Source organism: Rhinatrema bivittatum, chromosome 5 (genome assembly GCF_901001135.1).
Source record: "Rhinatrema bivittatum chromosome 5, aRhiBiv1.1, whole genome shotgun sequence".
Lineage (NCBI taxonomy): Eukaryota > Metazoa > Chordata > Amphibia > Gymnophiona > Rhinatrematidae > Rhinatrema > Rhinatrema bivittatum.
The window spans coordinates 211,480,260-211,506,544 of NC_042619.1; the positions used below are offsets into that span (position 1 = coordinate 211,480,260).

Sequence of the window (26,285 nt, forward strand, 5' to 3'; positions counted from 1 at the left end):
GGGTGCTGGGAAGATAAGGATGGGATGAAGAGAGAGAGGATCCTGGCAGTGCAGAAAGATTGGGATGCTGTAGGTATGCTGGGCATGGAGAAGAGAAAGCACAGTTGCTTACATGTAACAGGTGTTTTCCTAGGACTGCAGGATGTTAGTCCTCACAGATAGGTGACATCATTAGATGGAGCCAGCATGGAAAACTTTAGTCAAAGTTTCTAGAAGCTTTGACTAGCACACTGAGCATGCCCAGCATGCCACTATCCATGCGTCCACGCAAGGTCCCCCTTCAGTCTTGTAACAGAGAAAAATATGAGCGAAAAAATAAAACAACAAAATGCAGAAGAACCCAATTCTGTGGGGTGGCGGGCAGGATTCCTAAAGATTAACATCCTGCTGTTGTAGTAGAACACCTGTTACAGAAAAAGCAACTGTGCTTTTTCCTAGGACAAGCAGAATTTTTTTATTTTATATTCCACTTTTTGCAACGCTTCAAAGTGGATTATATTCAGGAACTGTAGGTATTTCCCTATCCCCAGAGGGCTTACAATCTAAGTTTGTACCTGAGGCAATGGAAAGTAAAGTGACTTGCCCAAGGTCACAAGGAGCTGCAACAGGACTCAAACCCTGGTCTCCTGGTTCGTAACCCACTGCTCTAACCACTAGGCTACTCCTCCTCACAGATGGGTAAATACCAAGCTCCAGGCTGACGGTGGCAACAACTAAGACCTACAGTTACCAAACAAGGTGCCAACGGGCACAACAACTGTGGTGCTGTTGGCTAGTATGGGGCAGCCTAGTTCAAAATAGGGGCCGCAGGAAGGAAGAGTTGGGTTTAAACCTGGAAGCGACTGCATAGGTCTAATTGGCCGAAGGCACTGTCTTGTCGACCATTTCTGTCCAAGCAGTAGTGGGCAGCAAATGTGGGCAGGGAATTTGACAACGCTGCCCGGAAAATGTCGGCGATGGAAACCACCCGCAGGTGGGCCACCGACGTCACAATGGCTCTCATAGACTGAGCTTTGAATTGGCCTCCAAGCTAAAGGCCCGCTTGTGCATAGCAGAAGGCGATGCAGTCCACCAGCCAGTTAGATAAGGTCTGTTTGCCACCACAGTTCCCAGCCTGCTGTGATCGAAAGAAATAAAGAGCAGAGTGGATTGGCTGTAACTTGCTGTGCGTTCCAAATAGAAAGCTAGAGGTCTATGCAATTCAACATATGGAGAGCCCACTTACCTGGATGGGAATGAGGCCTTGGGAAAAATGTGGGCAAAAGAACCTTAGGCAGAAACTTGGGGTGCGCACATGATCATGAAAAAACCTCAAGTATGGTGGGTACGTAACCAAGGCCTGAAGCTCACTAACTCTACGAGCTGAAGTAATCGCCACTAGGAATATAACCTTCCAGGTGAAAACCTTCGGGTTGCAGGAGCTCAGAGGCTCAAAAGGAGGATGCATGAGCCGCGTTAGGACAATGTTGAGGTTCCAGGACACAACAAGAGGCCGAAGAGGGTGCTTTAGTTGAAGCAGACCCCGCATAAAGCGATCCACTAAAAGCTGTACCGATATGGGTGTGCTATTGACACCCCACTGGTACACTCTAACCGTACTTAGATGAACCCTGACTGATGTGGTTTTAAGCCCAGACTCGGAAAGGTGCCACAAATAGTCCGAACCTGGAGAGGGGACAGGTGAATGGATCGAAACCATACCCTGCACACCAGGCGGAGAACCTCTTCCATTTCAACCTGTAAGACTTCATGCTGGAATGCTTTCTAGAAGCCACCAGCACCTGGGAGATGTGTTACGAGAGGTCCAAGAGCTGAAGGACTAGGCGCTCAACATCCAAGCCTTCAAGGCCAGTGTCCGGAGGTTTGGACACTGGCCTGGTTCTAAGTTATCAGATTGGGCCCGGTCCCCAGTCTGATGGGATCCTTGATCGATAGATCCTGGAGGAGAGGAGCCAGACCTGCCTGGATCATGGTTCCTCAGTCCTGTTGAAGCTTCAGGAGAGTCTTCAAGAGGAGCAGAAGAGGATACACGCACAGGAGATCCTTTCCCCAGTGAAGAAAGAAGACGTCAGAGGCTGGATGTCTGTCCTACGCGAACAGGGAGCAAAAATTGCTCACCTTGCAATTGTGCGGGTGGCGAAGAGGCCCATATCCGGGGTACCCCACCGGTGGAAAATCTGGGCCACCACCTTCAGATTCAGGGACCACTTGTGTGGCTGGAAAGAGCAACTTAGACGGTCTGCCAAAATGTACAGAGTCCCGGGAAGGTATGTCGCTCACAGCAACATCCCCTGCAACAGAGCCCATGACCAAATTTGTACCGCCCTCTGACAGAGAAGGAATGACCCCTGTGACTCCTTGCTTGTTGATATACCACATCGTGATTGGTTGTCCATCTGAAGTAGGACTGTCTTGTTGGACAACCAGTCTCAGAAATCCCAGAGAGTTGAACAAATCGCCCGAAGCTCTAAGAAGTTTATCTGTCAGAGAGCTTCCTGAGCAGTCCAGTGACCTTGCGTGGATGCCGTCCACATGGGCTCCCCAGCCCTGAGGAAAAGCATCAGAGATAAGCGCTATCTGAGGCAGGGTGGCCTGGAAAGGAATCCCCTGCTCTAAATTGGAGAGATCATCCACCGGACAGAGAGATCTTCAGAGTTGTGTGTCGGAGATATGCGACTCGAGGTCCTGGGATGCCTGCTGCCATTGCGACCGCAACGTCCATTGTGCGCTGCGCATGCAAAGGTGGGCTATTGTGATAACATGGCTGCCATGTGGCCCAGCAAGCAAAGCAGAAGGTGTGCACTCACATTCCGACTGCTGCCCATGAAGGTTGCCAACGAAGAAAGGGTCAGGGCCCGATTGTGTGGTAAGAATGCCTTCGCCTGAACCGTGTCCAGTCTGGCTCCTATGAAGTCCAGCTGGCGAGCCAGGCACAGGTTAGATTTTAGGTAGTTGATGACAAAACCCAAATATTTGAGCATCCGCATTGTCAGGGCCAGAGCATCCAGTGCCCCTGTGCAGGAGTCGCTCTTAACCAGCCAGTTATTCAAGTAGAGGAAGACATGCACTGCCCAGCGCCTGAGGTGCACTGCCACAACCGCTAGACACTTGGTGAAGACACGAGGGGCTGAGGCCAAGCCAAAGGGCAGCACTCTGTAGTAGTAGTGAGCCTTCCCCAGCACAAAGCGAAGGTACTTTCTATGCTCAGGGAAGATGGCAACGTGGGCGTATGCGTCTTTGAGATCAAGGGAGCAGAACCAGTCTCTTCTTTTGAGGAGGGGAATAAGAGTGCCCAAAGAAACCATTTTGAACTTTTCTCTTGCGAGAAACTTGTTCAATGTTCTGAGATCGAGAATGGGACGCAAGCCCCCAGACTTCTTTGATATGAGAAAATATCTTGAATAGAAACCGCGGCCCTGCTGAGGATGAAGAACGGGCTCTACCGCTCCTGCTGCGAGAAGGAAGGATAGCTCTATTCGAAGTATAACCTGCCGGGCTGACGAACCCCTCGATGGACATGGGGGAGAGCCTCCTGGGATACTTCTGAAATAGAGGTGATAGCCCTGACAAACTATAGTAAGGACCCAATGGTCCGAGATGATGGCCACCCAGTGGTGAGTGAAGCAAAGAAGTCTGCCTCCCACTGGGGAATCCTGCATCAGAGGTACATCTTGCTGGGCCGTGCTCCCTCGCCTCCAGTCAAAACCCAGTAGCTGGAGCCTGCTGAGGGACCAGCTGGGGCCACGGCGCCTGCTGTTGATGGGAGTGACCCCTGGAGCCAGCACGGGGTGTGCAAGTCCGAGAGGCAGGGGGATAATATTTCCTCTGCCTGTAAAAGGACTTCCTGGAGCTGGGTCTGGAAGATTTCATGGCAGAGGATGGAGGGCTTGAAGCATTAGCGGAGAATTTTTGAAGGGTTTTAAGGTGATCCTTCAACTGAACTAGCGCATCTCTGACCTTATCTCCAAAACGTTTTCACCTGTACATGGTAGATCAGCTAGCTTCTCCTGCATCTCAGGTCAAAGACTGGAAGCACGGAGCCAGGCCATCCTATGGGCGCCAATGCCCACGGTGGCCACTCGGCTGCTGTCTCAAAAACATCGTAGGTGGATCTCAACTCATGGTTTCCCGGCTTCCAGACCCTGCTGCACAACAACAGAGAAAGACTCTTGTTGTTGCTGCATCAGGCGTTCTGCCAGCTCCTGGACCTACGTCCACAAGTTCCGGTTGTACTGAGTCATGTACAACTGGTAGGAAGCGATACGGGCAATAAGCATAGTGCCCTGAAAAACTTTCCTACCCAGAGCATCCAGTTCCCTATGTTCCCGCCCCGGAGGGGCAGAGGCATGGGTGTGGGAGCATTTGGGCTTTTTGAGAGCGGACTCCATAACCACAGACTGGTGAGGGAGATTACACCTCTCAAAAATAAGGCCTGCTGTACTAGGTAGGTGGTATCCGCCTGCCTACTCACTGGGGAGATGGATATTGGGTGTTCCCACATCTGAAGAAAAAGATCCTTAAATATTTTGTGGATGGGAACAGCTACTATCTCCTTAGGAGCATTGACAAATTGGAGGACCTCCAACATTATTTGTCGCGCATCCTCCTCCGTGAGAGGCTGGAAGGGGATAGCTTCAGCCATGGCCCTGACGAAACCCGCAAAGGACAGGTCCTCCAGAGGAGACCGACACCTTTCTTCCGGTCAAGAAGGCTCTGACAGGGGGTCGCAGAGACCTCAGAAAAGGACTCTGAAGAATTATCCCCCCACGGAACACAAGGGTCTTCTTCCTCGCTGAGGTCTTTGTGGGACCTATGAGGGTGAGGCTTGTATGAATCCCTGGCCTTGGACTCCGAGGGCCGCAAAGGCACCAAGGGCATCGATGGTCCTACTGGTTACGGGGGCATTGGGGGCCACAGGAGGCTGGAGAGTCCAGGCAAAGGCTCAGAGACCCAAGGCTTCAGGACTGCGGCGCCGGATGCATTTCCTCCTCGGAGGACCCAATAATGCAAATCACTCCCAAGGGAGGCATCAGTGGCCACTGGAGAACCGAGGGTTCCTTGGGCACTGGCTGCGTCGGGAGGGGCGCCCAAGAGGACATCCAGGCGCTCGAGCAGGGGCGCCAGGATAGATGAGGGAGGCTCCAGCACCGGTATGGGGCGGTTCAACATTCCGTAGAGCTTGGAGCACCGTACTCTGCATCTTGCAGTCCAACTCCTCCTGATAGTTAGGTGAGGACAAGACTGAGGGAGGGGGATGAGGCATCACCTGTGCCTCCTCGGTTCTTTGAGGGCCATGGTGCCCGGCATCAATATTGGTGGGGAACGCCTGGGACCTCTGGATTTATCGGAGGATGGGGTCACTTCGGTGGCAGTACGGCAGCCACCGACACCACACCAGAACCGGAGCCATACGCTCACGGTGACCAGTGTCAATGTTTGCGGGATCTCCCATGGTGCTCGGCCCAGCGCCAAGGAGGCAGAGGATCCCGATGTCCTGGAAACCAGTGAGATCATGGGGCATCGGTCACTGGCCCCTCAGTCTGAGGTCGATGACATCGGGGGTCTGGTGAGGGGGAGCAAATTGAGCAGTTCCCCTTGACCCCCGGGTGTCGATGACTCTGACACAAGCGTGAATGGAGCAGATCTTTTTGAACAAAAACATTTCTCCATTTTGTCGAGGCGAGCACGATGGCCCTTGGGGGTCATCTGATCACACAGTTGACACCCTCGGATGTCGTGCAATGCCCCCAAGCAGAGGATGCAAACCTCATGCGGATCCGTGATAGACATTGTCCGCAGGCACTGGGGGCACAGACGGAAGCCGGACGATGCCATGAAAAATAGCCGGTACATGGTCAATGACTGGGGGCCACCGAGAAGTGGGACTCCGGGAACTGACTACGAATAAGGCAGAAAAATGTTTACATACTGCGCCAAGGAGGATACACGACCAAGAAGGGGGACCCAACGATGGACTGGAGAAAATTGCGAATTTACAGGCAAAATAAGCAGAGCTCAAAAAACCTCGAGGCAACTGCACCACAGAAAAAGTAAGACTGAAGGGGGACCTTGCGTGAACGATTGGATAGTGGCATGCTGGGCATGCTCAGTGTGCTAGTCAAAGCTTCTAGAAACTTTGACAAAAGTTTTCCATGCCAGGTTCCATCTGATGATGTCACCCATCTCTGAGGACTACCATCCTGCTTGTCCTAGGAGAAAAGAGAGATGTTGGGCAGGGAGAGAGAGAGTGGATGCTGGGCAGAAGATGAAGAAAGAGATTGAAGGGGGTGCTGTGTCAGAACCAAAAATAGGAGCACTGTGCTGGAGCTGCCACCATTCAAGGCTAGATTTACACATGTGCTTAGGGAACCGAAAAGGAAAGGTACCTAAGGACTATTTATTTATTTTAATTAAAGCTTTTATATACCGGTATTCGTAGGAACATCATATCGGTTTACATAGAACTTAAACGCAGTACATGGAACAGGGTGCATATAACTTGGAGAGGGATGAGTGGAGAAACTTGATAAGAAAAGTGGATATACATACTTGATATGAGTAGAGGATATATATATGCAATAGGGAAATAAATATACATATACAAATTGATAATATTAGAAAAAATACATACCATATTACGATAATACAAACAGTACTATGTTTACTAGGACTCCCCTTGATGCGCTCTGATTTCTGAGAATTAAAGCCCCATCCTCGATCTTCTGCCTATTAGTGCCATAATCTTTAATCCAGTCCTACCACCAATAGGTAAATCTTGCAAGACCATGGGTTCACCTTGCACAGGCCCTGCATACTCAGTTAGATATATCTACATAAACACACATTTAAAAAATCCTAGTTTCAGCCAATTCCAGTTCTCCAGTGAACAAAGTACATTCAAAAATCCACCCATACTCAACCAAATAATGGTATGAGAACCTCAAGCAAGTGTAGCTGCAGTTTACAAGTACACAAAGGGGGCTCTAGGCAAAGAGCAGAATAGTGGAGAAGAATCCCTAAGGAGTACGGAGTCATTCTGAAGAATAGGATATGCAAGGAGAGAAGTAAGCATGCAGGATATGTTGTATTCAAATGCCCTTATGAGTGGCAACTGCTTTGTAAAACATTGCCATCCTGTGGCCAGTACCAGAGGTATTTTCAAAGTCATGCCAAGCAAAATACATTATATTTGGCTCTTGGAAGTCTGCTTAGATAGAACAACAGCTGCAGGGTCTGCCACCTGAAGCAGCACTGCTGCGATTGTAATTATAAATGCATTTTTGCTGAGTTTGTATCATTTCAGACATGCTGAACTACAGGTGGGAGTATCTGAGCATGGAAAACATATTTGCCTATAAAGATGGTAACTTTCAAAGTGGTGCACAGGTGCACACTGGCGCATGTGTGTTGGCATGCGCCCAAGGACGTGGCAATTTTATAACTTGCACGCACATCTGCAAGCATGTTATAAAATAGCCTGAGCACTGCACATGCGCACCTAATTTTAAATGTGCACACACCTAGGCGCATATATCCCATTTCTACCACATAAGTTAGGGTATTTTAAAACCGGCACTCATCCATGCCATGACCAGTTTCATCAGTTCAGTCACTAGTTCGCCCAGTGTGGAACTAAGTCCTCCAAACCCCCTTGGTTTAATAGTCTGCACTTCCCCCAGTTACCTCAGACTCTTTTAACCCCTCCAAAATGGCTTTTTTTTTAACAACTTACACCTCCTACATAGCAGAAGTAAACTTACACTGAAGTGGACCTCGGCATGCGCTCCGGTGAATAAGTATTTACATCTGTTGGCCATGCCCTGAAACACCTACGCCCTGCCCTACCCAGGCCACACCCACACCAAGCCCCTTTTTGAAATCGAGGGAGATGTGCATGCAGCAGGAGTTCCCTCTACGTACCCAGATCAGTCCAGACTCCTGGGTCTATGCCTCCCTTCCAGCAGATGGAGACAGAGAAAGTTTAACTAATACTGCCATATAGACTAGCGTGCCTCCTGCAGTCTCTCAGTATTGACCTGTATTTCTCTGTCTCCAGCAGATGGCAGATGTGCATACCTGCAGTCTCAACTAAACTGTAAAAAAAAAATAAAAACCAAGAAGAAAAAGGTCTAATTCCTCCCAGGAGGTTGGCAGGCTCTGGTGGGGCTATCCCTCCTGGTCCTGAGGTAGGCAAGCAGGGGGTTGGGGACCCCTTTTTGCTCTGTCCCGATAGCAGGGGCAGAAAGCTGGTGGACCAGCTCCCTCTGCCCCAGAAGGATCGAAGGAGCCTGCTGCCCGTCTTCAGAACAGGAAAGTGCCTCTTCTGTTCCTTTGTCCGCTTCTTAAAGTTTAAAAAAAAAAAAGAAACAGGCAAAGTTGTGAGGACATGCAAGTGAAAGGTTCCGGTTTCTGTCTGGGGTGGGTGGTTTTTTCAATGAGCGCTGCTCGGCGTTTGAAGGCTTTCCCTTGTGCTCCTCTTTTTCGTCGGTGTTCTTCCCGCAGGCGGTAACTGGGGGAGCATGCCGCAAGGCTTGAAATGCGTCGGCTGTGGAGATTTGCACGAGGTTCACATTCAGCAGCTGCTGCTCCCGCTGCCTCCCAGGGGAAGAGGGTGATTCCGGCATGACTGCAGGGGTGTGTGACCGGCAGCGTGACTTGGCAGCACTTGTGTAGGCGTTGCTGGAGGACCCAGAGCCGTTTCCCGTCGGTGCGGGATCGGCAGCCATCTTGGCCATATTTGCCGCGCAAAGCTGAGGCTATGGGGGGGAGAGGAATTTCCCTCCCTCATTGTCCCCGGCTGATGGGAGTCCCACACAGGCCTGGAGGGCTTGGGGGGGCCAGGCAGAGGACCTCCCAGGGGAGGATTCTAACAGTTCTGCCTCCTTTTCTGTGGATTTTATATTGTTGATGCACAAAGTTTATAGGGCCCAAAATTCCGCAGGGAGGCATGAGCCCAAGCTTGATGTTTCCACTGCGCCTTGGCCCAAGAAAAGATTCAGAACCTCAGGCAGACTGGAGGGTTCAGCAAGTCCTTGGGGAGCCCACGCTGCATGCTGCGAGGGATGAATTTTCAGAGAGTTCTGATGGTGACGTCCCGGTTCGGTCCAGCACTCTTTGGACAGATCCTTCCCTGAGGGGACAGGAATCCGTGGAAGACAAGGAGGAAGGCCAGCCTGTTGTCAGTGATGATCCAAAGGTGATGTGGCTTTTCCGTAGGGAAGAGTTAGGGCCCCCGATTCCCCATGTTTTTGAGGAGTTGGGGATCAAGCTTCAGAAGAAGGAGTCCGATCAGGAGGATGTGGACCTGGTTATGGCTGGCTTAAGCGGCCCAGTGAGGACTTTTCCTTTTCATAATTCCATTAAGCAGTTAGTGGTCCAGGAGTGGGACACTCCAAAGACCAGACTGATGGATAAATTATATCCTTTACCTGAGGACACTTTGCAGCTATTAAGGGTGCTGAAGGTAGATGCCGCTGTGTTGGCGGTAATTAAGAAGTCGACGATTCCAGTGGCTGGGGCTGCAGCTTTGAAGGACCTGCAGGACAGAAGGCTTGAGGTCCATCTGAAAAAGACTTTTTGAGGTGCTGGCACTTGGCATTTGGGCTGCGGTTTGCAGCAGTTTCATGATTCAAGCAGGGCTGCCTTGGGTCCAACAGCTGCAGTCCAACAGGTAAATGTCCTCTCAGGAGGTGAAACAGGCGGAGCAGCTGAAAGCCATAGTAATCTATGGCGCGGATGTGATGTATGACCTCATCCGGGCTTCCTCTAGGACCATGATGTCAGCGTTCTCAGCAAGAAGGCTGCTGTGGTTACAAAACTGGTCGGCGGATGTCTTGCCTAAGTCTCAGCCAGGAGCGCTACCTTTTAAGGAGAAACTGCTCTTCGGAGAGGAGTTGGAGGAGCTGATGAAGCATCTCGGGGACAATAACTTTCACAAGCTGCCTGAGGATAAGCCCAGAGGGGCGAGGCATTTCTCTTCTAGGCATGTGCAGTTCCGAGGGAACAGGCGGTTTCATCCAGGCAGATCGTCCTCTGGTAGGCAGAAACCAGCCTCAGGGAGGCAGCAGACCTGGAACCAGTCCTTTTGGGAATAAAAGCCCGGTCGAGATGGCTCCAGACAGGGTGGTTATGGAGACAAATCAGCACAATGAAACGAGGCCTGTCCACTCCTCCGTCCCACTTATAGGTTGACCTTGTTTTACAAGGAGTGGGTCAGAATCACTACGGACCTGTGGGTATTAAGAATTGGTAGAATAAGTCTATGCTTTAGAAATTGCTTGTCTGCTTCGGGACCGGTTCATGGTCTCCCCTTGCATGTATGCAGAAAAGAGGCAGATAGTAGAGCAGACTCTCGATCATCTACAGATGCTTGGAGTCATTGTTCCCGTGCCTGTCAATGAACAAGGGATGGGTCATTACTCCATTTACTTCAAGGTTCCAAAGAAAGAGGGGACTTTTCGTCCAATTCTGGATTTGAAAAGCATCAACAAGGCCCTCAAAGTTCTTCATTTTCGCATGGAAACTCTCCACTCTGTGATCGCAGCGGTGCACAAGGGAGAGTGCTTGGTGTTCCTGGACCTCACCGAGGCATACTTACAAATAGGCATCCGGCCCGACCATCAGAGGTTTCTGAGGTTCTCAATTCTGGGCATGCATTTTCAATTTTGCACACTACTATTCGTTTTGGTTCCAAAAACTTTCCCCAAGGTGATGGTGGTGGTCGCAGCAGCTCTTCGGAAGGATGGGATATTGGTACACCCATATCTAGATGACTGGCTCGTTCGGGCGAAGTCAGAAGACCGTTGCAAGCAAGCGGTGGATCTGGTACTACAGCGTTTACAGTTTCTCGCCTGGATAGTAAATTGGACCAAGAGTCACCTCGTCTCATCTCAACAATTGGAGTTTCTGGGAGCGCATTTCGATACCAATTTGGGGAAGGTTTTTCTGACAGAGAAGCGCATTCTCAAGTTGCAGTCGCAAGTTTGGCGTTTGTTGGAAAGCCAGATGCCTAGGGTCTGGGATTACCTACAGGTGCTTGGCTTGATGGCATCCATGCTGGAGCTCATGCCTTGGGTATTTGCCCATATGAGGCCTCTGCAAAGGGTGCTCCTTTCCCAGTGGGATCCGTTGTCAGAACAATTTCAGCTTCTGCTTCAACTGGAGGATTTTGCCACTTCCAGTCTCTCATGGTGGCTTGGTCAGGGCCAGTTGAGTCAAGGGGTGGACTTGGACGTCCCGAAGTGCAGTGGTCACCAGAGACGCCAGTCTCTCCAGTTGGGGAGCTATTTGCCAAGGTCGGTCTGTACAAGGGCAGTGGTCGCCAGAGGAGGCATCTTGGTCAATCAATCGCCTAGAGACGAAGGTGGTTTGGTTGGCACTGTCTGCTCTTCTTCCTCTCATGCGCGGATCTTGTCCGACAGTGCGACTACGGTGGCTTATATCAACCAGCAGGGTAATACCAGGAGTCGAGCAGTGGCTCAGGAGCTGATTCATTGGGCAGAACAACACTTGGCATTGCTTGCGGCTTCTCACATAGCAGGGTCCAACAATGTGCAGGCGGATTTCTTCAGCCATCAGAAACTGGATCCCAGGTATCTGTTGGGGGAGGCGATGGCTCTCATCAGTGCCAGATGAGGCATGCCACATGTGGACTTGATGGCAACGCAGTGAAATGCCAAGGCGGCCCATTTCTTCAGTCGCAGAAGAGAGCACGGGGCAGAAGGAGTCAATGCCTTGGTTCTCCCTGGCCGAGGAACATCCTGCTATATGTGTTTCTGCCACGGCCGCTGGTGGGAAAGATATTGCGGCACTTGGAGGTCCATCAAGGAGATGTGATTATAGTGGCTCCAGAATGGTCTTGGAGGCCCTGGTTTGCAGACCTGGTAAATCTGGTAATATACAACCTTTGCAGCTCGCTCATCTGCCGAATCTCTTGCGACAAGGTCCCATATTTTCGGATTGGGCGGATCGCTTCTTTCTCGTGGCTTGGCTTTTGAGAGGAAGAGACAAGGGCTACTCAGAAGAGATTATTACTACTCTTTTGCAAGCTAGGAAGGCTTACACCTCCTTGGCATATGTTAGAGTTGGGAAGGTGTTTGAGGATTGGTGCTTGGAACCTCTGTAGCAAATATTCTTACTTTCTTGCAAAGAGGTTTGGTGACGGGGTTGTCCTTCAATTCCCTCAGAGTACAAGTGGCAGCTTAGGGGTATCTCTGGGGCAAGGTGGTGGAACAATGTTGTCCACATACCCGGATGTGATGCATTTTTCTCCATGGAGCATAACATTTGCGTCCTCTGGTTCAGAAGCTCTGTCCCTCCTGGAATCTTAATGTGGTTTTGAAAGGCATGTGTGCGGAACCATTCGAGCCTCTCAAAAGGGCTACCATAAAGGATCTTACCTTGAAGGTGGTTTATTTGGTCGCAATTTGTTCCGACAAATGGATCTTGGAGCTTCAAGCCTTATAATGTAGGGAGCCTGGACTCGGGAGTTTCCTTGAGGATGCTTCCAGCCTTTCTTCTGAAGGTGGTTTCATCATTTCATGTAAATCAGTTGGTGGAGCTCCCGGCTTTCCCGAACTTGGAGACTTCAGCATCTCATGCAAGGGAGTTGCGGCTCTTGGATGTCAAGCGTACATTATTGCGGTATCTTAAAGTCACTAACAACTTCCAGTTGTCGGATCACCTTTTTGTGCTGTAGAATGGTGCAAAGAAAGGCCATAATTGAGAAAGTGGTTGAAAAAGCTATTGGGTCTGCGTATATCTGTCAGGGGCTTCCAGTACCAGAGGGCTTAAGAGCTCATTCTACTCATTCCCAGGCAGCATCCTGGGCCAAGTGTCAACAAGTGTCACCACAGGAGATTTGCAGGGCGACCAGTTGGAAGTCTCAGCACACTTTCACCAGACATTATTGTTTGGATGTCCAGGCCCCAGAGGCTGGGGGCTTCAGTGAAAGTGTATTTAGAGCAGGACTCTCGAGGTCCCACCCTGTTTAGGTAAGCTTTGGTACATCCCAGGAGTCTGGATTGATCTGGGAACATACAGGGGTGTTGTGTTCGGGACCGCTAGGAGAGTGATCCCAACTTGAGGGGATTGTGTGCCCTTGGGCCTCGGCACGACCCCAGAAGACTCCAAGGCAGCGCCGAGGGTTGGCAAGATGTGTCCCAGCATGGGTGAAGACAAAGTCTGACCCTCTGCCGGACCTGCATGCTTCTGGAAGCCAACAACACTGTGTTGGTTAGTGAACAGTCCTCAGACCATTCCCAGCCCTTTCAGACCTGCAGCTGGGTATCGGCAAGAAGCAGCAGGCCGGACTGAGGATGAGGGCAGACGGAGGCCTTGTGACACAGAAGACTCAAGCATGGATGAGAAGACTCTGGATGTGGACGAGGCGAGGAACTTGGGAGACTCTGGATGTGGCGAGGAACTTGGAAGACTCTGGACGAGACGAGGAGCTGGGAAGGTTCAGACATTGGCACTGTCTCTCAGGGCGCCCTACACAGCGCACCGACACGGGTGGACCCAATGGGCTGGTCACAGACCACCCTGTCCCTGTAGCGCGCCCTACACAACCTGAAGAGGTTGGTCACGAACCATGCAGAGAATGGGACTAGCACAGGAAGGGAATCCAGCTGAGACGAAACTCTAATGACGAGAACAGGAACCAACGAGATGGATTTACCCCAACAAGGTGTCATCTGGAGAACCACAGGAGCTGGAGAGTCAGGAGGATTCGAAATGAGCGAAGGAGGAGCGGAACCTCGGAACATCAGGAAGCGGAACATCAGGAGTCTGGAACATCCGGAAGTGGAACATCAGGAAGCCTGGACTAGGAACCTCGGAACATGAAGACATACAACATCAGGAAACCACGAAGACTCAGGAAGCAAGATGAGACATGGAGCTCCAACGAAGAACAAAGACCTGATGGAGCACTGGAAGATGAGACTTCCAGGAGCGAAGAACTCCAATGCAAGGCTAAGCTGAAGTGGAGAAGCAGCCCTTAAATAGGGCTAACACAGGAAACCAGGAGGAGCTGACTTCCGGTGGGGCCAGGAGGACCCTACCTATGCTACCCCTTTAAGAAGGGGAAGAAGACGTGAGCCTGCCCCTTAGGAAGGGGGCAGGACCTTGGAGAGCGGCCAAGCTGCCGCAAAGAAGCTGTGCTGTGCAGAGCAAGAGCTGGGCCTCTGCGCAGGTACCGACAGGCGGAGGCGGCTTCCCTGCCGCATGAAGAGGATCCGGGATGGCTCCATGTCTCAAAAGTAGAATTAAGAGCAGCCCCAGGCCGCTAGGCAGGCCCCAGCGGTGGCGGCTCCTATGCCGTGGAAGACAGGCTGGCTCGTGGCTCCCTGCCGCGAGTGAAGATCCCGAGGGCGGCAGTCCGGGCCGCGATGGCGCAGCGGCAGCAGCGGCCTCATGGCCACTTGGGAGGAACGTGGGTGGCACCCGGCTGCGTAGGCAAGGTCTCCAAGGGCAGCTCCATGCCGCGGAAGTCGTCGGCCTCAGCCGCGAAGGAAAAGGCAGCGCAGAAGGTGAGAGGCCTGCTCGAGGGGAATAGCTCCGCAGGCAGGAATCATAACACAGGGAAAGGAAAATTGGTTCTTACCTGCTAGTTTTCGTTCCTGTAGTACCACAGATCAGTCCAGATTCCCGCCTTAGAGGTAGGGCGTTTTGGAGAATCCGCTCAATCTGTTATGGTACTTATTCTGAAGAATGGCTCAGGTTTTGTTTCATCCTTCATGTTTTGTTAAGTGGGACAAGTTTGTCTGTTTTCTAGGTTTTCCTCTGCCCACTGCTCATTCAGGGGAGATGGTTTCATGTTTTATTATACTATCTTGGCTTTGGTACAGGTCAATATTGAGGGACTGCAGGAGGTACGCTAGGCTATATGGCAGTGTCAGTTAAACTTTGTCTCCATCTGCTTGAAGGGAGGCATAAACCCAGGAGTCTGGACTGATCTGTGGTACTACAGGAGCAAAATTTAACATGTAAAAAACAATGTTCCTATACATGAGCATCTGGGCAGCTTTTAAAATTCAATGGGCGCACGCGAGCCCGACTTGTGCACACATCTCCTAATTTTGCCACGCGATGGGCTTTTAAAATTCACCTTGATATGAGGAATCAATCCCAAGCCTTTTCTACAATACAGGGAGCAGCTACCCATATTCTTTAGGATTCTGGTCACAGTAAACTGGAAAGTGTAGCCAGTTTCAGCTGTTTAATAGAAATGAGACATGACTTGCCTGGATAAGTAAGTGACTTGTTCAAGCCCCAAAAAATTGAAAGCATTTTCTCGTGACTGTTCTACTCAGACCATTTGCTGATGCAATTGCCTAGAAAGCCATGAAATGTTTTCTCTGTGGTTTTTTTTTTTCAAAAAGAACATCATTGTAGTGCATCTGAGTGCAACAGACATGAGAAAAACAGTTTAAGTATTTGTGATGGATCTGCTTCAGATTGTCTTTTTTGTTCTTGTAGAAATTTGGGGAGAATAGTGATTTCTAAATTGTGGCTCTGTATTAATAGAGCGGTCCCTATCCCATATATAGGGACCTTTGTTTTCAGTTTACTTTTATTTTAGTCAGGAATTTATCAGTGTTTATTAAATTTCTTATTAAACGAGTCCTTGGAGCCACAAGGATTTGAAGCCTGGCTTCCCTAGTTCTCAGCCTGCTGCTCAAACCACTAGGCTACTTATAAAATCCCTGCCTCAACAGGCACATTTCTCAAACCACATTATAAACATCATACCATGTGATCAACTGTATAAATGTTCAAGTTATGACGATTCAAATGCCCAGCCAACCCTGAAGAATTCTTATTACAATATCACCATCACTTTTACTACTGTGACTCCTCTTCTCTACCAGTTTCTCATAGTACGATACATCTGGATAAGAGTTTTGCTTTCCAATCAACTTGGTTGATAAAGTCACACAATATTCTTCAGTACCCTGCCTGGAAGTTAGATAAGACATACCTGATGGATCTTTATGAACAATAGAAAAATCTGGATAGCTAGAGAAGTCGAACTCAATCCTGGCACATCCGACACTGTGATTGTGAAGCTTGAATGGAATCTCCTGGTTTGAATTAATAGGAACACTATGGAAATAGAACAATTTCTGCAATTTAAAGGAAAAAAAGTAATTATCAAACTAGGAAACATGAAATATTCTGTGTCAGCATATTCTCTAAATCCTCTTTCTCTAGGAGCCAAAACCTCTTATACCTTAACAAGTCTCTACACTGAGAGAAATCACTATTTTAGTTTACCATTTTTTATGAAACATTTAGCTACAACACTATGGCCATAAATTAGAAAATTAAAAAATCCCGATGAATATATGTATTTCTTTTACGATTCTTTTGATAAACTTGTACAGACCATAGGGGATAGGAAAATTGGTTCTTAACTGCTAATTTTCAATCCTGTAGTACCACAGATCTGTCCAGACTCCTGGATTTTGCCTCCCTGCCAGCAGATGGAGACAGTGAAAGTTTCACTGACACTGTACTTAACTCAGTATGCCACCTGCAGTCCTTCAGTTTTGACCTGTACCCAAGCCAAGATGACAACAATAACCACAAATTTCTAAGCAAGCTTCTAAGCAAACTTCCTCTCCTCCAATGAGCCGGCAGAAGGTGAAGTTGCTCAAAAAGACAATGGAAAACTTAAACTTAACATAAGGGATCAGTACTGAAAACCTCCAACAACTCCACACTATATACAAAACAACAGTATGAATCCCACCCCCCCCCCCCCCCCCAGTAAATGGGTAGATCTCTGGACTGATCTGTTCTACTACAGGAATGAAAATTAGCAGGTAAGAATCAATTTTCTTTTCTCTGTACGTATCCAGATTAGTCCAGACTCCTGGGATTACCTAAGCTCCCCTTAATTTAGTTGGGACCTGAAGAGTTCCACTCATAAAGCACTTGGAAGCTGGGGCCCGAAATCCAAGAAATAATGCCTAGCAAAAGTGTGCAACAACTTCCCAGTAGCTGCCCAGCAAATTTCAAGCAAAGACACCTGTTGTGACTCAGCCCAGTAAGTTGCCTGAGAAGGCGTCGAGTGCGCCCCAAACCCTCCAACAGCAGGCACCCTCTAGAAATGTAAGTCGACTTGATCGCTTCCTTCAGCCACTACACAATTTTAGCCTTAGACAACTTACTTCCCTTCTTTGGACCACTCCACAGTACAAAGAGGTGATACAATCTACAAAGAGGTGATCTGATCTACAAAAATCATAAGTGACCTTTAGATACCTCAACAATGTATGCCTCCCATCTAAGAGCCTAAGCTCCCCTGCGTAAAATGAAGAGGAATCCAAATCCAGAAAATCTGGAAGCTCCACTGTCTGACTAAGATGGAACGCCGAGATTACCTCAGACAGAGAAGAAGGCACCATGCACAAAGATACCCCCAAATACGATATCTGTAGGAAGGGATCTTGACATAACAGAGCCTGGAGCCTGGAGCTCTGAAATTCTCATGGCTGAACAAATAACCATCAAGAAAACCACTTTAAGATTCAAGTCCTTAACCAGAGCTCTCTTTAGTGGTTCAAACCGAGCCTCACACAATCCTCTAAGGACTAGATTCAGATTCCAAGACAGACCAATGTTCTGCATCTGAGGATGTAAGTTCTTAGCTCCCAAAGGAACTGTATATCATCCGGATGTGCAGACAGAGGATACCCTTGCACCTTACCCTGGAGACAACCCAATGTCTCTACCTGGACTCTTAGAAAGTTAAAGGCCAATCCCTTGAATAGAACCTTCCTGTAGAAAAGCCAAAATATGTGACACCATAGCATTAACAGGCTGAGGCTGCACTCTGTCAATAGCAGACCAGGACTCGAAGATTGTCCAAATTCGCACATACGTCAAGGATGTAGAAGGTCGTCATGCTTGCAATAAAGTGGAAATAACCACTTTGGAACATCCCCTCCATCTCAGATGTCTTCTCTCAGAAGTGAAGCCATGAAACAGAAGGGAGCCACCTGACCCAAAATTATTGGGCCCTCTTGGAAAAAAGTCAACTGATGTACAAACCTCGGGAGCCCATCTATGGCCATGCTGATCAGATCTGGGAAACATGGTTAAGGTGGCCTCTCTAGAGCTACCAGGATCACCTTGCCCAGATGTCTATCCACCATAATCCCTTGTCCACCAGAGGCCATGAAGGGAAGACAAAGAAGAATCCCTCGAAACCAAGGCAGCACCAGAGTTCCAATTCCTTCCATACCAATTTCCATTCAGTGGCTGTAAAACCATAACACCTCGGTGATCTCTTTCGTCTGGTTACCCCCATCTTCCAAGAATGAGACATATCGCTGCTTCCAACAGCTCCCATTCCCCGGGGTATAACTTTCTCCGACTGAGAAAATCCGCCTGAACGATGTTCACTCTGGTGATGTGAAACACTGCAAGCCACTCCAACTGCTGCTCTGCCCAGAGAATCAACTTCTGGGCCTCTCGAGCCACTGCCCGATTCTTATTTCCATCTCAACGGTTGATGATAGGATCCGTACTGGATGGCCACGTAATCTTGGTAGACAGGCATGCAATGCGAAATGCACTGCTTTCATTTGTAACCGATTGATAGACCATGAGGCTTCCTGTTTTGAACACTGAACCTGTGCTGACTGATCTTGCCACACTGTTCTCTATCTGAGAGGCTTGCATCGGTGGTGACTAGTACCCAATTTGGAACCTCCAATTCCATACCACACTCAAGAATGCTGCAAGTAAGCCACCATGAGAGACTGTCCCTGGCTTCCCCCTCTAACGGAAGAGGAAGTTGAAACTCTTCCAATAAAGGATTCCAGCAGAAGAGAAGAGCCCCCTACAGAGGTCGCATATGTGTGAATGCCCAATGCATTAATTCCAATATTAATGTCATAGAACCCAGGACCTGTAAATAGTCTCAGACCCTGGGCACCAAATGCTCTAGCAGAAGGTTAATCTGACTCTTCAATTTCATCAATCTCTCTCTATGAGAAACATTCCCTCCACCAGCATGTCAAACTGAGCTCCCAGATTCTCCAGAGTTTGAAAGAGGACAAAATGGCTCGTTGCTAGGTTTACTACCCATTCCAGAGACTTCAAACGCATCGGTACCTTTTTTACTGATTACTGACAGAGGTCCTCTGATTTCGCACAAATGAGTCAGTCGTCCAGACACGGATGCACCAACATACCCTCCTTTTGCAATGTGGCAGCCTCCATCACCATCACCTTGGTGAAGGTAAATGGAGTTGTCACCAGCCGAAGGGAAGGACTCGAAACCAAAAATGTTCCCTTAGGACCATAAGAACATAAGAAATTGCCATGCTGGGTCAGACCAAGGGTCCATCAAGCCCAGCATGACCATGAACCTCAGGAATCTCTGGTGCTCTGGCCTGATGGCTATGTGCAGATATACCTTTGTCAAGGCAAGAGATGCCAAGAACTCTTCCTTGCACACCGCTGCTATGACTGACCTCAGAGTTGGACCTCAGAGTTTCCATGCAGAAACAGGGAACCTCGAGAGCTGCATTTACCTTCTTTAAATCCAATATCTCTTGAATGGGACAGAGGGGGGAAAGAAACAGAATGCTTAACTTAAAATTGACCTCCAGCCACACTAAGCATGTTCAGGATCTGAGCCAACAAACTCAGTAAGAGATCTCTGTGAAAAAAAGAAGAAATCTGAGCAGAGTCTGATGTGGCTCTCAATCACATGCAATTTCTCCCTCTTCTAGAGTTGAGAAAGCCAATTCCCCATCAGAATCTTCCAATGTCCCATGATCCACATCCCCTTGAACATTACTAGGGACAGCCTCCCTGTGGCATTTGCTCGCCATGACTGACAAAAGGGAGGCTGAGTACACAATCCCTACATAGCAGGTTGCTTTGCCTTCGCTGGGCGTCTCTGCAGAAAGGTCTGCAGGCCCTGGAAACATTCCACCCAGGAGAAAGAGGATGGATCTATACCCGAGCCCATAGGCCCATCCTTCTTTCTCTCGGGGAAGCTTCTGCCCTTGGGAATAAGGGAAGAAGAGAACTAACCATTGCTTCGCCTCCCATTACACTTCCCTCCAGAGACACCATAGGCGAGGGGATGTTCCAACATTGGCAAAAGCTGTAGTAGTCAAATCGCTTTGAGCATCTAAACGGTGCTGACACAAACGGAGAGAGAGAGTAAGGACTGAATTGCTCTCAGACAGCAATCCTCACAGATAGCAAGGTGCTTGGACCTGTTCATCCCCTGAGTCTTGCTCTCCTGAACTTTGGCTCTAAGTGGCCTCCTGCACGCACACCAATGCCACCCAGGCATACGCGCACCCCCCTCTGGGATGCACGCAAATACATGCTCAAGACTAGGTCACGGTCATATGCACACAACTACCTGTGCAAATACACGCTTGAATAGGCTGTAGTCATGCATGTAGATGTAACTGCATAAACACGCACTCAAGTTTAGTTTGTAATCTTAGGCGCACAAGTACCCGTGCAAATACGCACTCCAGTCTAGGTCATGGCATTATGCACACAAGTACCTACGCAAATATGCGCTCAAGTACCTGCGAAAATACACGCTCAAGTCTAGGCCGTGGCTTTACATGCACAGGTAACCGCGCACGCAACCACCTCACAGCAAGAATGTATGAACATGCCTATACACGGGGGAAAAGAACCACTGCCGCAGCCTACCACACAGCTAAGCAAAGCCTGCCTGCACCTTCAACGCGTTTAGGCCCGGATCCATTCAACATCCGGCACCAAAAATCATCAAAGGCCTGAAGAGCTTCTCAACAGCTCAGGCCTCTTGACCGGACAAGAATCCATGGAGACTGGGGCTGAGAACCATCATCCCCCACTGCTTGTTCCACTAAACAAGCTTTGCACATAAGCAAATTAAAATCGGCAGAAGTCCTCTACCAGAACCAGAGACTCCTCCTCGGTACAAGTGCCTCTGTGCACCATCGTGGGACAGGGAACCGCCGGCGAGAGTCGAGGAGGAGAATCCCCTGCTTCTCCTGCTAACGCTGCTAAGGAATTGAAAATGGCCATCATTTCAACGATGATGGGGAAAGTCTCAGCGCTAGACCCCATCACTCTCAAGACTTGTTCTACCGGTGCAGCCATGCTCAATGCAGACCCCAATGCCATGCTGCTTTTGGCGCATGCGCACGCTATTCCTCCCTGCATCCACGGCACCACCAGTACCTCAACAGCAAGAAGAGGAACAGTCCCTCAGCACAATGGAGCCAACACATGGTCTCCTCAGCAGCCAGAGAAGCTGCTGAAAAATGCCATCACTGAGTTCCCCGAGCTGCTAAGGTAGCTCCCCTGCCCCCTCCCCTTGAGAACACTGATGCTGCACACATTCCTCTAGCTAGTTCCTTGTTCTCTTTTTTTGTTTTTAATTTCTGAGAACGCAAGCCGCATGGCAGATCAGAAAAGAACCAGACCACTAGCTATATCCATCTTTCACCAAATTTTAGCAACCCAGCCCAAGACAAACCATATAAAAGGGATACTTCCCTCCTTCACTGGGCTTACAGTGCAGAGCTGCCAGAACTGTCTCGTGGGAATGAGGGATCTGGACCACCAGATATCCACGGACCTCCGGACAGAGCTATCAGAAAGGTCACTAACCCCCTGCTCGTCTGCCTCAAACCAAGGATGGCCCCACTAGCACCTCACAACACCGTGGGAGGATAAGGAAATTTAGTCTTTTAATCTTTTTCTTTCTTTCTCTCCAGACTGCAGGTTTTACACTATCTACCATCTGCTGGAGACAAATAAATACTGAGGGACTGCAGGTAGCACACTGGGTTATGTACAGTGTCTCTGTCTCCATCTGTTGGCAGGGAGGCAAAACCCAGGAGTCTGGAATGATCTGGGTACATACAGGGAACTTAACTTTCTTATTTTTGATTCCTAATCCTCTATACATTGTATCATATTTAGGGTGTACTTGCTATTGCCCCATTAGAATGAAATAGGCCTCCACTGAACTGTCAACTTTTGTCCTTCTTTACCATTTTTTTCATATATTATTCAAAAGACTCTATTTATTTATGAATTCTGAGGAAGTACAAAGAGCAGAAGGTTATTTTGCTGATGACTGAATAGAATCTGAAAATACTGCTTTGCTGGGAAATTTCTTGACAAAGCTTGGGGGAGAAGATTATGGGGTACATTGATATGCAGTGTACATACTTGATCTAAAAGAAAGGTAGGCAAATTTTTAGTGTGTGTGCTTGATTTAAAAGAAAAAGCTAGTTAAATATTTATAAGAAAGATTTATAAGAAAAGGGAAGGTTAATATTTAGCATGAGATTGATTTAAGGCTAGGTTAAATTTAAGTGTCTATTTTCTCTTCCCACCTTCACTAATGCCCATCCAACCCAAGCACATTCTTTGATTATTATCCCAATTAAGAGGATGAGACACTTTTCACGACTCAATTAGGGATTTAGATATACTAAGGCAGTAAACCAGCCCTTACCAAAAGATTAACTGTTGAACTCCTAGCAGGTCATTCCAAACTAACCTAAAGTATACCAAATAAATTTAAAGGACTTTAACATTAGATTAAGCATTCATATTCCTTTAGCAACCTTAGGCTTGGATTCATCAAACTGGGATGTTTTTTGTGGGGGGTGTCTCACTATCGCAGGGGGTGTAGCCATGATAGTGGGCCCCTCCCCCAAAAAACACTAGAGACTGAGTCTTTAATACTTGGAGGTTTTAGGGGGGAGGGAGGAAGGGGAACCACTATAGACTAATGTTATGTTTAAATTGGGGATGGGGAGACCTTTGGCTTACTTGGTGATTGGGTTGAGAGGGAGGGGGGGAATTGTCATGTGACTACCAGGTTGTTGTTTTTTTATATTTGGTTGTCAGGGCCGCTTTGAGTGGCAGCCCCAGGGTGAGGAATGGGGTCACATTTGATCCCCATACAATTTTTATACTTTAGGCCATTTTTGTCTGTGTCGGCTCTTTAAATTTAATGAGAGAACCTCAGGACGCGGATTAGAGCCCCAAGGCTCTTGCGTTAGATTAATGTTTCCTGTTGCATTGTTAGTTAACAGAGAGATGCATCAAGCCACAGCAAGATACTAACACGCTTTGAACATTGTATATTGCATGATATATGCTGTTTACCACATGATATAATCCTACTGCAGTGATTTTGTGCGATACATGCAATATTTTGCATAGCCCTAGCCAGATTCCCTCCCCTATTACAATGCGTTGCTTTGCATGGGAATTTTGTGGCTGACAGCTTTCTAAGTTGAGTTGCTTTGCATGGATTTGCATACATATAAGTACCAATGACTTAGGAAAGTGTGGGAGAGATGTCCTAGAAACCAAATTTAGAATTTTAGGTAGAAAGTTGACTCCAGAACCTCCAGGGTAGCATTCTTAGAAATGCTCCCCATCCCATGTGCAGGATGCCAAAGGCAGGCAGAGCTCTGGAGTCTCAATGCGAGGACAGGGCAATGATGTGTTAGGGTTCCTGGCCACCTGAGACCGCAGCCGGGTCCCTCACCTGGAAGGGCAGGAAGCCCATGCCGGCTTCTCCCATTGCCGTCTCCTTGTGCCAAAAGCTGCAGCCGCGGCCCACTCTCGTGGAATCTCCACACGCCGCCGACACTTTGCTCCTTGCCCGGCTTCCTAGGCGCGCGCAAGTGTCCCTTCGGGCAATTTAAAGGGCCAGTGGCAGGAAAACTCTCCTCATCCCGAGGAGATGACATCAGATGCGCTGGGTATTTATACCCGGTCCTGCCACCACCACTTCGCCTCTGCAATAGGTCCTGCTCATCTTGAGTGCGAGTTATCTGCGTTCCTGATACCTGCCTTGTTTCCTGTGTTCTTGCCTTGGTTCCTGCATTCCTGTTCTTTGCCTCCAGTTCCTGCCTCACTCCTCGCCCCCTCGGATTGATTCTCTGGTTCTGACCTTGTTTTGTTGATTCTGCTTGACCTCTGCCTGCCATGACTCCAGCCTGATACCTAGTCTCTGCTTGTACGCTGCCTGCCCTGACTCCAGCCTGGAACCTCGTCTCTGCTTGTACGCTGCCTGCCCTTACCTCCAGCTTGTTCCTGTTCCTGCTCGTCCACCGCCTACCTCAACCCTAGGCCCGTCCGACACTGCCTCTGCCTCTCGACACATGGTCCAACGCCTTGACAGAGAAGAAGACCCGTGCCTAAGTCCTGCCAGTCCTGGTACCCAAGGGCTCAACCTACGGGGAATGAGGACTGGTATAGATGAAGGTCCTGTGGCGTCTTCTTCTCTGAAACCGCCTCCCAATGACTAGGACCAGCAGAGGTTCTTCCCTGGTGGTAGCAACAACCTCTTCTCAGCTCAAGGGTCCACACTCCCAACATAATGCAGGGAAATGGGCTTTAGATTTGTTAGGAACTGAGTAACACTTTGGAGAAATGGAAGTCTATTCCAAAAGGACCGTTGCTGGTTGGCAAGCGTACAGATGTGGATAGGATAGACACTACCCCATTCATAGAGAGTGTTTAGATGGAACTAGCAAAACTGAAAATGGACAAGGCCATGGGACCGGATTAAATATATCCCAGGATATTAAGGGAACTGGTGGGTCCGCTAATGAACCTGTTCAATAGATCCATGGAAACGGGAATGGTGCCGCAAGGATGGAGAAGGGCAACTGTGGTCCTATTCACAAAAATAGTAGTAGGGAGGAGGCTGGAGCTACAGGCCAGTTAGCCTTACCTCGGTGGTGGGAAAATTAATGGAGATTCTGTTGAAGGAAGGATAGTGAACTATCTACAATCCAGCAGGATGTGAAATCCAAGGCAACATGGTTTTACCAAAGGAAAGTCAGGTCAAATGAACCTGATTATTTGATTGCTTGACTAGAGAATAGTATTGCGGGTTGCTTGACTTACCCGCCTTACTACATGTTGGTCCATCGGTCCTCTACTTTCCATAGAAGCTGGTGAAGATGTCCAAACTTTAGATTTTCTTTTTCTACCCATAGGGGCGGATTTTAAAAGGAGCGCGAATAGCCTACTTTTGTTTGCGCTCCAGGCGCAAACAAAAGTACGCTGGATTTTAGTAGATACGCGCGGAGCCGCGCGTATCCACTAAAATCCGGGATCGGCGCGCGCAAGGCTATGGATTTTGTATAGCCGGCGCGCGCCAAGCCGCGCAGCCTACCCCCGTTCCCTCCGAGGCCGCTCCGAAATCGGAGCGGCCTCGGAGGGAACTTTCCTTTGCCCTCCCCTCACCTTCCCCTCCGTTCCCCTACCTAACCCACCCGCCCGGCCCTGTCTAAAACCCCCCCTTTACCTTTGTCGGGGGATTTACGCCTCCCTCCGGGAGGCGTAAATCCCCGCGCGTCAGCGGGCCTCCTCGGATGAGAGGTTTCCCAGCTGTAAGTCCTCCGAGTGAGTAAAATAATATTTTCTTTCATTAGTTTTAAATGTACAACTTAGTAACATCATTGTGTGTCCCCCTAGTCTTTGTACTTTCTGAAAGAGAAACAATCAATTCACATTTACTTGTTCCATTCCACTCATTCTTTCATAGACCTCTATCATATCTCCCCTCAGCCGTCTCTTCTCCAAGCTGAAGAGTCCTAACCTCTTTAGCCTTTCTTTATAGGGGAATTGTTTCATCCCTTTTATCATTTTGGTCACCCTTCTCTGAACCTTTTCAAATTCTGCTATATCTTTTTTGAGATGTGGTAACCAGAACTGCATTGTGATGATCTGTTTTATTCTCATTCCTTTCCTAATGATTCCTAGCATTCTATTTGCTTTCTTGACTGCTACTGCACACTGAGCAGAATATTTCAATGTATAATCAACAATGACACCTAGATCCTTTTCCTGAATGGTGACTCCCAATGTGGAACCTTGCACTGTGTAGCTAGAATTTGAGTTATGCTTCCCTAAGTGTATCACTTTGCAATTGTCCACATTAAATTTAATTTTCCATTTGTATGCCCAATCTCCCAGTTTTGCAAGTTTCTCTTGCAATTTCTCACAATCCTCTTGTGATATAACAACTTTGAAAAACTTTGTGTCATTGGCAAATTTGATCTCTTCCTTGTTGTTCCCATTTCCAGGTCATTTATATGTTAAAAAGCAGTGGTCCCAGACAGATCCCTGGGGCACACCACTATTCACCTTTCTCCATTGAGAATATTTAGCCTTTAGCCTTATTCTCTGTTTTCTATCTTTTAACGAGTTCCTAATTTACAATAGGACACTGCCCTTTATCTCATGACTTTTTAATTTCCTAA

At 48.6% G+C, this 26,285-nt stretch overlaps 1 protein-coding gene across 1 annotated transcript in view; it reads right to left on the reverse strand.

The window, feature by feature from the left end:
* Positions 1–26,285, reverse strand: part of CFAP47 (cilia and flagella associated protein 47) — a 1,765,744-nt gene that overhangs the window by 1,434,268 nt on the left and 305,191 nt on the right. Inside the window, exon 20 of the mRNA XM_029603108.1 lies at positions 15,983–16,127. Coding sequence (XP_029458968.1) covers positions 15,983–16,127 — 145 coding nt within the window. The remainder of the gene's footprint in view (positions 1–15,982; positions 16,128–26,285) is intronic.